The following is an 11,564-nucleotide window of genomic DNA, read 5'->3' on the forward strand; positions in this document are numbered from 1 at the left end:
CCCTGAGGCCCCTGAGGGTCATGGGATCTAGCCCTGCGTTGGGCTCCACACTCAGTGCAGAGTCTACTTGGGACTCTCTCTCTCTCCCTCTCCCTCTGCTCCTCCCCACTGTGCTCTCTCTGTCTGTCTCTGTCTCCCTCTCTAATATAAATAAGTAAATCTTTAAAAAACTAAAATAAACTAAAAATAATGCAGACCCTGGAGTTAGGCTGTTATGGGTTTGATTCTGGTTCCTCTGTTGTGTGTGACCCTTAGGGAAGACATACACTCTCTCTAAGCATCAAGTGTCCTCAGCCATGAATGGGAATGATAGTGATAATTACTTCCTTGGGTTATTGTGGATGTTAAATGAGACGATACACGGAAAGCTCGTTGTGCAGCATATAGCAAGCAGTCCAGTACACATTAGCTGTCATCATCATCATCATTATTAAACTACCCCCTTGCTGCTGTTGAAAGACAAAGTAGGTATATATGTCATATGTTAATAAAAAAAGGTGGAAAAATAAAATTTTTTTTAAATTGGTTGCAGAACAATATGTATAAGAATATACTATTTTTATAAAAAAATATAAGTTTGTGCATTCTGAAAGGACACACATTAAAGAGTTTAACAGTAGTTACACTGGGCAGTAGAGAGGACTTTCCCTTTTTACTTTATGTACTTCAGTATTTGATATTTGTGAACAGTTTTATTTTTGCACTTTTTTTTAAAACAGCTGATAAAGAGAAAAATCATTCTATTATAAAACTGGATGAGGAAGGAATCACAATGGTGTTTTATATGCAAATGTCTAAACGTTCAGAGGAGAGGAAATTCATTCCAGCTAGACAGACTTTTCCCAGGGACCATGAATGGGTATGATGTGAACACAGGGTGAGGTTTCATTTGGTGGGGCTGGGGACTGACAACATAGTGAAGGAGGAGCATGAGCAAAGAAGCACAGTAGGGGGAAGACTGGAGGCACATATGGAGAACATTAATTTGCCCATTTTCCCATTTGGTTGTCATATAGGGCTATGTAGAAGAATGGTGGGAAATAAGACTGAGAGTTTAGGGCCTTCAATACCAGGTCCGATATTTTGAATATGGTGGAGACATGCTAGGAAGCGTCAGCTGGAAGGGCTGAGAAGGAAGCAGGAAGTCCCAAGAAGACCTCAGAGTTACCCAGGCCTGTGGCCCTCCGCCTGAATCAGGGTCGAGCGATGGGCATGAGAGGAAGAAATGAAGAGGACAGATAGGGAAGAATTTGGGAGCTTTGTAGTTGACTATCGCATGTGGAAAGCGAAGGAGAAGGTATGGTAATGACAGGTTTTCAACCTGCAGGACAAGGAAAATAGTAGTGCCAGTCATGGAGCTCCCAGGGCGGGAAAGAGTGCAGGCAGAGCGGGGAGATGATTTATTGGACCCACCATGTTCACTTTAAGGTGCCGATAGAGCATCCAGCTGGGAATGACTAATCAGTTCTGGAGAAGGAAGGTCAGGGCTGGAAATAGATTTGAGCTGGCAGCATCAAAATGGTAGTTAAAGTATCAGGAGTCTATGAAATGACTTTGGTCTGCATTCTCTACACCGCAAGACTTCTGATTTCCATCTCCTGGGAACGTCTTCTTTTTGCCCCCATCTGCTAGGAAAGTCTTTAACCAATTCTGTGTTCACATGATACTATGAAATATATTGTATATTCGTATGGTCTGTTACAGTTTACAAAGCACTTTCACATTTATTAAATCATTGTTACATTCTCATACCCATTTAATGGGTCAGAATGGACCAGGAAATCAGGACTCTGAGATTTGAAATGACCTAGTCAAGATCACAGAGGTGATCATGTGACAGATGGCAGATTTGGGTCTTAAACCAGAATTTCTCTCTCCCAATTCATTGCATTTCCTGCTTTAACACTGCAACTTTTCTTGTTGAAGGAAAAATATCTAAAATATCCTACAAACATTCAAAGAGCTAAAACTCCATTTTAAAAAAAATTTTAATTCCAGTGTAGTTAACGTACAGTGTTTATTAGTTTCAGGTGTACAATATAGTGATTCAGCAATTCTATACCTTACTCAGTGCTTATCAAGATAAGTGTACTCTTAATCCCCATCACCTGTTTTACCCATTCCTTCCCCCCCACCCCCCTGTAACCACCAGTTTATTTTCTATAGTTAAGGGACTGCTAAAACTCCATTTAAAAAAAAAAGAAAAAGAAAACTTTGAAATTCACCTTTTTTGGAACCTGCCTATAGATTTTTTTTTTATCTTTATTGTCAGGTAGTTAAAAGATGTTGATATCTTTTAGGTTGAAAGAGATCTGTAGAATGTCAGTTACTGAATAAATGAATGTCTTCTAATTTTTCTTCAACTTTCCCCCCTTTTCCATAAAGATGTAGCCATAGCTGTAACATATAACCGTGATGGGTCGTATAGCATGCGGGTAAGTCTAACTGGTTTTGTTCTACAGTTTAAAGCTAAATCTGATCTCTCTCATACCGAGGAGGGTCTTTTTTTCACACTCTGGTTTCTCCTAAGCTGGTGACCAGTATGACTATAGTTAGGAGGATGTCATGTGCTTTTATTTCAGACCAATTTGGGGAAATTACCCCCTCTACAGTTCTGATTGTTTGTCTGTGGTTCCCTTAAGAATGAAAACTTGGTAAAAGAAAAAAAAATAGTAATAATAGCTTTGAATCAGACGCCTGACAAGTCTCTAAAGTATGTGCATGTATTTACATCGAAAGCAGCCATTCTCAAACTTTTTGGTCTCAAAATCCCTGTACACCTTTAAAAATTATTAAGACTCCCCGAAGAGCTCTTGTTTGTGTTAATTACATGTATTAATATTTACCATTTAGGAAGTTAGACCGAGCATACTTTTATTTCTTACTGTTCTTTTTAATGTATATTTTAAAAATTATATGTAAAATTTACCATATTAAACATTTTGGAGTTAAAGACATTAAATATATTAACATTTGTTTTACAAGCATCACCACCACCCATCTCCTCTTTTCTCCTCTTGCAAAATTGACACTCTCTCTGTACCCATTAAACAATACACTCCCCTTGCCCCTTTCCGCCTCCCCCGCTCCCAGCCTCTGGCAGCCACCATCCTACTTTTCTGTGTCTATGAATTTGACCACTTTAAGTACCTCATATAAATGAAATCATTCAACATTTGCCCTTTGTGATTGGCTATTTCACTTAGCATGTCTGTAAGGTTCTTCTACGTTGTAGCATGTGTCCAAGATTCCTTCCTTTTTGAAGTGGAATGATATTCCATTGCCTCTATTTACCACACTTTGTTTATTCATTCATCTCTTGATGGAGACTTGGGTTGCTTCCACCTTTTGCCTATTGTGGATAATGCCGCTATGTACATGGGGGACAAATACCTCTTTGAGACCCTGTTTTCAATCCTTTTGGGCATATACCCATAAATAGAATTGCTGGATCATATTTTTAATTTTTTGAGGAACTACCATACTGTTTTCCACAGTGGCTGCACCATTTTACGTTCCTACCATCAGTGCACAAGGGTTCCCTTTTCTCTGCATCCTCGCCCACATTGATTTTGTTTCTTTTTTCTTTTTTATAATAGCCATCCTAATGGGTATGAAGTGTTATCTCACTGTGGTTTTGATTTGCATTTCCATAATGAATAATGTTGTTGAGCATCTTTTCATATGCTAATTGGCCATTTGTATATCTTCTTTGGAGAAATGTCTATTCAAGTCCTTTGCCTCTTGTTTTTTTAAATCAGGTTGGTTTTTTGTTGTTGTTGTTGAGTTGTAGGATAAACTGAGAAAATTTAAAACCTAAGATTATACAAGCACATGTTCCATTAGCTGTCAGGGTAACATTATCACATGTCCTGCAGTCTCTAGAAAATCCTATTGTATATTCATGAGAGAATGAGGGTAAAAAAAGGCAAGTAACATTAGTATTATTATGAAGTAGTTTGACTTTGTGGACCCTGAAAAGGGTCTTGGGGACCCCAAGGTCATACTTTGAGAATCTCTGGTGAAAATGTTCATGATAGTCCTCAATTGAAAAGTCCATTACACTGGCAAAATGAAATGCTGAAAGGGATTAAAAAACAAAAACAACAATGTGAGAACTCAACCAAATTCATAAATAGGTACAAAGTCAGAGAGCAGAATAAATCATTTTTAATATGAGCCAAGAGACTTTAAGTCCTACAAAAAGAATTGATTGAGGATATGCTGTGGATCTGCCAATGCCATGAGATACCATTTTGTTTCACTGAGATTCAGAAAAACTGGAAAGTCTACCTATTTTAGTATAGGAGAGTTGTAATTCGTATCAGTACCTCTGGTTTGGGGATCCCTTTCTTATTCCCTTGGTAAAGTCAACTATAGATTTGTTCTAATCTGCTCTTTGAACTACATTCACAAATTTAGAATGCGCTTGTGTAAACCTTTAAACAAAACTGTTCCCGATCTAACCTTTATGTCCTGAGAATTCCACAAACATTCAAACGGCTGTTTTAGTAGGTTACAGAGCCCAGTAAATGTCATATTTAACTTAGGATAGATGAGAACCGGTGTATAAATACTGCAATGTAACCTGGTTCACCTTAGCCTCTATAATATATTTGAAAAGAATAGCCACAGGACTTGGACAATAACCTCGTGGGAACTGAAATGAAAAATAGAGAAGATTTAAATGGATTTCCTGTGTGTAGAGGAATTTTTTTTCTTGAGTATAGTATATGTGAGAAAATATTTTTTAAAACAGAAAGGTTTCATGTCCCTTTGTCAGCTTCCTTGAAAGATCAAGTGTGAAATCTGTTCTTTGGCATTCTCTCTTACAGTGAGAAAACTGTGGCCAGTCTCCAGCTAATTTATCTTCTTAAACTCAAAATTGAAACCCATAAATTTTATCTACATGTTGGGGAGATAAAAGATATACCATCTAATTGTGTGGTTCTGGCTTTTTTCTTTACTGACATTGGCATAGTAAAACCAAATTTGACTTCAGGTACTCAGAAATGAATACTAACATGTAATAGAGTCAACTGAATTTTAATAATCTTGCTTAATTTGTATTTCTATTTCATGTTTTTATTGTTATTCTTAAGTGAACATTTATCTGTAGCATTATGGTGCTGTAGATAAGTTATCTTTTTAATTATCTTGTGCTGTTTCTATCTAGAGAACTTTGTTTATGAATCTTAGGGGAAAGTTCATACATGGCTTTTTAAAAAAATACTTCACCTGTTTCCTTTTGAAACTATTAATAGTAAAGAATTCTGATTTTATGAATTCTGTAGGGTTGTTTATTTATTTTAAGAATCTAATTTTTCTGTTTTTATTTTCAGATTGAAGATAAAACTTTCCAAGTCCTTGGTGATCTTTGTACTGAGGGAGACTGCACTTACCTGAAATGTTCTGTTAATGGAGTTGTTAGTAAAACTAAGCTAATTATCCTGGAAAACACTATTTACTTATTTTCCATGGTAATGTGTCTTTTTTTATAATAACACTGTTGAGGTTTGGGAGAACATTGCTTGACCAGAGGCATCCCACTGAAACATTAGAAAGACCCTGCTTCCTTCCATCACTGCTGTGACCTTTCCTCTGTGTCCCCCGCTCCACTCTGTTTCTTTGCCACATTCCTGCCTTCCCTAGTTCTTTTGTTCACACAGCTCCTCACTGATAGATACATACTCATTTTCTTCCTTGAATTCTGAAACACGTCCTTACACCCTTCTTGTCAGAGGGTATCTCGCTGCCCAGTGCGCAGTATTTTCTCAGGGATTTGGTGCCTGAATACTTTCCCAACCCCATCCTCCTGGCACTTGGAATTCTGGGGATTTGGGAGGAGGTGACCATTGAGGGAAGAGTCTGTGGAGCCAATATTCCTTGTGGGGAAGGTGGGCAGTAGGAAGGTAGTGGGGGTTAATGGTGGTGTCTTGGCAGTCAAAGGATGGTTGATGATTGAGGCAGGCGTGGCATAGATTTGGGTAGGAGCATGTCTCCTGACTCATTGCTCCCAGTTAGGAGCCTGCTGCCTGATGAGCCCGTAGTTTCTGCATGGGCAGAAAAGAAAATGGATTATCAGATACATTGTGGCCTCTTCAGAGTCTTCTCACATTTGAGAACCATCTTACAGATCATACTCCTTTGTGATGAGATGCCTTTGGTATTCCGGTAATTTACTTTATACAGAATAAAGGATGATCTCACTTGATCAGGCATTCCTTTCCATAGTTACTCTGGTAACAATATGGTGGTGGAGGCAGTATGGTGGAGTGGTGACGAGTAGGAGTTCTGGAATGTGAAATCCCGGCTCTACCTCAGCAGCTGTGTGAGCTAGGGCAAGTTAAACTCTCTGGCTTCAGTTTCCCCTTCTCTAAACAGGAAAAATAACAGTACCTGCCTACCTCGTAAGCTTGCTGTGATGATCAATGACACACACACACACACTCTCTCTCTCTCTCTATATATATATACATATATATATATATATATATAACTGTTAAGAACAGTTCCTGGCTTAGACTAAGCCCTTGATAGTGGGGATGCTACTCAAATGGCTTTCAGACGGTGGCTATCTGTTATCAACAGTTATATACATTAATTCCTTTAATCCCCTGTGAGGCATGATGCCATTACTCCTTTATAATGGGAAACCAAGACTGAGAGGGGGTTAGTAATTTGCTTAAGGTCACAAAGCTTGATTGGAACCCTGGTATTAAAGATGACTAATATTTAACAAATAGCTTGAAGACAGTCATTACCCTGGGTATATTAATAAAACTACAGTGATTTGATCTTGATTTCATTTCCAGTTTGGTTTCTATTTATAGGAAGGAAGTACTCAGATTGGCATTCCAGTCCCCAAATACTTGTCTTCAATGAGCTCAGATGGAACTCAGGAAGGTACCATAGCTCCTATGACGGGTACCATTGAAAAGGTAATCATGTGAATGTATGTAGAAGGATGTTCAGTAAGGCCCAATAAATGGCATATACATCATTTTTCCCTCTCCAAATCTTTCTCATTGGAAAGCATCCTATTCAAGAAAACAAGAGACTGGGCCACCTGGCTGGCTCAGTCGATAGAGCATGTGTCTTGGTGTTGTAAGTTCAAGCCCCATGTTGTGTGTAGAGATTACTTAAAAATAAAACCTTAAAAAAAGAAAGAAAACAAGAGACTGTATGACAGATTCCAGTTCTATGTTCAGTCTTCAATGAAAATACCCATTTACCTAATTTACGATACTGTTATTTTTGAAAGTGGGAATTTCCATCAAAGTACAATAATCTAAATTTGTCATTTTATGATTAAAATGGAACATTCACCAAGCATTATCCAAAAGGTCTGTTTTTTAATGTTAAACGTAGCAAACAATTTATCGTGAAGTAACAGTTTTTCTAATGTACATAATTGCATGTGTGTTAAAATGAAATTTGAAAGGCTGCTACTGGTGAAGAACAACGAGGTTTGGTGTTGAATGCTATATGTATTCAGAGTTATGATCCATACTGAAATAACTTCAAATGGTGGCGGATCAGTAGTAACCTTTTTATACACCTGAATATAGTAGAGTCCCTTTAATTGCATCTAAGTCATAAAAATTCAACACTATATTCTTGGTACCCAAAAAGAAGGAGAAGAAAATAACCATTTAAGTAGTGAAAGTGATTGCACCCACCATTCCCCTCTACAGATGTTTGCCCCAGAGGGAGTATGAGCTCAGAGACTTGGATCACTCAGTCTCTGTTCCCATGGACATTCCATAATGTGGGCATCCCTGCACATCTGTGGCAGAAGATGCACATTTTCCCCATAGCTGCCCCCTAGACCATGCATTTCATCAAGCACTATTATAGCATCACCCAGCATTGGGTGATTTGGGGGCTTTCAGAGGTGTTCTTATTTTTCACACTTTGGGCTCTACACATTGACTTTAGAACCTAACTCCACTGTGTGATGTTTCCAAAAACTGCTTCATCACCATGTTAACCAGGAAGACAGCTGAGACATGGGATATATGAGTTCATTTATACATGTAAAAAGGAAAATAAAGATTTTTTTCCAGGGTTGCCAGTAAGTTTAATTCTTTCACATGAAGATAGTCGTCTATGCATTTACCACACAGGGGCCTCAAAACTTGGAGCACTATCCTAGACCACCTATAAAATCTAGAAAACAAGGTGTGACCCTCCACCCTGCCTATGACATTTAAGTATGTTGGTTCTTCCTTGGTGGTGGTATGGCTTGTCTGTACATTCATGAAAACACAAAAGGATCTCAAGATATATAAAGCATATTCATCTGATTCAAGGAAAACTAGATGGTTTGGGGATGGAGGTGAGGAGCTAAGCAGTGTTTCCCACTGACAAGAGGCCCAGCAACACAGATTGACCTGTAGGTCTCTGATTTGCCTCAGCACACCTGTCTTTGGCAGATAAGACAACCACATAGATCTATACTTTCACTGTGTACATTCGTACTCCAACTCTGTGGACCACGAGGGACCTCTGTTTTTCAATATTAACCTTTCACTCTTAATTTCTAGATATTTGTGAAAGTCGGAGACAGAGTAAAAGCTGGAGATTCTCTAATGGTTATGCTTGCCATGAAAATGGAGGTAATGAAATCACAAGTTCACTTGCCAATTAAACTTTGGGAACTTTCAGACCTAATTTTTTTTTTTATAAGTTAATACCATTTTAAATATTAAGAGCCACGGGTTGATGGAAGCATTAACTGCAAGACATTAAACCAAACCACCCTTCTTTTAAATACATTTTCATTTTAATTTTGTGAAACTGCACCTGTCCATTCTGATACTGAAATTAAAGAAATTATCAATAGCTTAAATTCAGGCAGTTCCCCCCAGCTGATTGTTAAACTGTTGGTATTTTCTAAGGCCAAACTTGGGATGCCAAGCATCAGTATCAAGGTGAAACCTCAGTCAAACTAGATGAGCTGTTGAGGTTTGTAGATGGTTGGAAATTGTAGGCCAGTAGTTCTTGGCCTGGCCACATATTACAATCCCCTGATGGGGAAGGCTTTTCAAAACTACTTCCCCAGACTGGCTGAATTGGGATCCCCTGGAGTGGGGCCCGAGGATCGGTAGTTTTTAACAGCTTCTCAAGTGAGACTCTGTGGTGAAGCTTGTTGTGAATTAACCAATAGGCCAGAGCTTCCTGATCAGTGACCTTGAGTATGTTGCAGGTATGTAGAATAGTGACTCCTCACAACTCCAAAGCACACCATAAAAAGGTTATTTTTCTCTGGGTGCTGTGGTATAAAAAAGCTTGAGAAACATCAGAACAACTGGCTTTATTTTTCACTTCTCTCTTGCCATGCTGCGTGCTCAGTCTTCATTGGTATTGCAATCATTGTCATGTCTTGTGTCCCTGCAGCACACCATAAAGGCCCCAAAGGATGGCACGATCAAGAAAGTGTTCTACAAAGAAGGTTCTCAGGCCAACAGACACGATCCTTTAATCGAGTTTGAGGAAGAGGAATCTGACAAAAGAAAAGCAGAGTAAACTCCATCAAAGAAATGCTCCATTAAGCAGTATCTTCAATATAGTATCTCTACAAAAAGGGAAAGTGCCTTCCTGCTTTTCTCGGAGTCCAATAAACAGCAGTTTTACTAAATGATTGTATGATTAGGCTAAAACACATTTTTATCTTTGAGAATCATGTACTTGGGTCACCAACACAATAAATTATCTCAAAATATTTCATACTAATAGATTGAATTTTACTTTTTTATTGGAAGCTAATATAGTTTGTTTCTGCCTCAAATTTTATACACTGTAGTGTCTTTTAGGAAGGCGGGTAGCGAAAAGGTTGTTTAAATTATTTCCCACTTACAATCATGATGAAAATAGACATATTTCAGAGACAGAAGCAAATCTGAAAACATGATTGAGTTGAACGTAATTTTCCTGGGGCGCCTGGCTGGCTCAGCCGGTTAAGTGTCCGACTCTTGATTTCTGCTTTAGTCATGATCTCAGGATTGTGAGATCAAGCCTCCTATCCAGCTCCACACTGGGTGTGGAGCCTACTTAAGATTCTCCTAGGGAGCCTGGGTGGCTCAGTCAGTTAAGTGTCCAACTCTTGATTTCAGCTCAGGTCATGATCCCAGGATCCTGGGATTGAGCCCTGCATCAGGCTCCCTGCTTGGTGGGGGAGCGTGCTTTTCCCTCTCACTTTGCTGCCCCCCCCTCCGCCCCATGTCAAATAAATAAAATCTTTAAAAAATTAAAAATTAAAAAATAAAAGATTCTCTCTCTCTCCCTCTCCCTTTGCTCCTCCCCCCTCACTCCCTCTCCCCCCCTCCCTAAAAAAAAAGGAAAGAAAAGAAGATGAATGGGGCACCTGAGTGACTCAGTTGGTTAAGTGTCTTTGGCTCAGGCTATGACCTCAGGGTCCTGGGATTGAACCCTGCATCAGGCTCCCTGCTCAGCAGGGAGCCTGCTTCTCCCTCTCCCTATGCCGCTCCCCCTGCTTGTGTGTGCTCTCTGTCTTTCAAATAAATAAATTTTAAAAAGAAACGAAAATGAGTAAGGTGTGTTCTACATCCAAAAACAGATCTGCCCAACTGAAGTAGAGGGTATTTGGGGGCTATAAGAGGTTGGGGCCAGACTAACTGGCAAGGAAGAGCCCTTTTGGATTTTATCTTGCAAGTAGCAGTTACATTGAATTATTTTTTAGCAGGGAAAACAGGGATTTGTAGAAAATTCATCAGGCTAGTAGAGCCCCTTTAAGAAATTTTGACATTATTTCACAAGGTTGAACATTTGCATACCCTATGACCTAACTTCTAGAAATGTACAAATGTACTTGTGCACTAAGAATGTTCATAGCCACATTACCCATAACATTGGAAACAATCCCAGTTGGTTGGCAGGAGAAGGGGTAAATAACTCTGGTATGGCACACAGTGGAATACTATGTAACAACAAAATAAACAGGCTAAGAACACCAAGGCATGTGTTTTGGAATCATAAAGTTAACGACAGGGATTAGCTTCAGGTATTAATTAGGCCAGTGGTTGAGACAGGTGAGGCATATAGAGATGGATGCAAGCTGCCGCTAATATTCTAGGGCTGAATGGTTGGTTGGTTATATTTATCATGCAATTATGTTTCATAACTAACATGTTACATAGAAACTCTTCATAATTCAAATAATACTTTAAAAAATCTCATCTGGCAGCAAGATGCATGTGGATGGAGGAGGAAAAGACTAGAGCCTAGAAAACCAGCTAGGAAGTTCTTACAGATATTTAGGCATGGGGTAATAAAGGACAAGGCCATCTCAACCAGAGCTTTTTAAATCTATTTTTAGCAACAGAGGCTTTGCCCCTATCCAAGCAAAACTCTCTACAAGAGGGAAAAGCAAAGGTGCTCTGGTGGAAATTAGGGGTTGCTATTTTCTCCCTTTGATCTCTTTCATGGAATAAGATCGAGCTCTCAATTTCCTTGTTACTTGACCGTGTTGGTGCAGAGAAGGAACTTAAAGCCCGCCAGCCCAGTTACCCACATATTGGTGGAATCCTTTGAGAGCATCG

General features: G+C 39.0%; 1 protein-coding gene across 2 annotated transcripts in view; it reads left to right on the forward strand.

Moving 5' to 3' along the window:
- MCCC1 (methylcrotonyl-CoA carboxylase subunit 1) overlaps positions 1-9,738 on the forward strand; it is a 58,906-nt gene extending 49,168 nt beyond the window's left edge. For both annotated transcript variants that reach the window (XM_078068551.1, XM_078068556.1), the window contains 5 exons: positions 2,386-2,435; positions 5,343-5,480; positions 6,834-6,941; positions 8,550-8,621; positions 9,403-9,738. In XM_078068551.1, coding sequence (XP_077924677.1) covers positions 2,386-2,435; positions 5,343-5,480; positions 6,834-6,941; positions 8,550-8,621; positions 9,403-9,531 — 497 coding nt within the window. In that variant the 3' untranslated portion in view covers positions 9,532-9,738. The remainder of the gene's footprint in view (positions 1-2,385; positions 2,436-5,342; positions 5,481-6,833; positions 6,942-8,549; positions 8,622-9,402) is intronic.
- The last annotated feature ends 1,826 nt before the right edge of the window (positions 9,739-11,564 follow it).

This window comes from Halichoerus grypus, chromosome 1, assembly GCF_964656455.1.
Source record: "Halichoerus grypus chromosome 1, mHalGry1.hap1.1, whole genome shotgun sequence".
NCBI lineage: Eukaryota > Metazoa > Chordata > Mammalia > Carnivora > Phocidae > Halichoerus > Halichoerus grypus.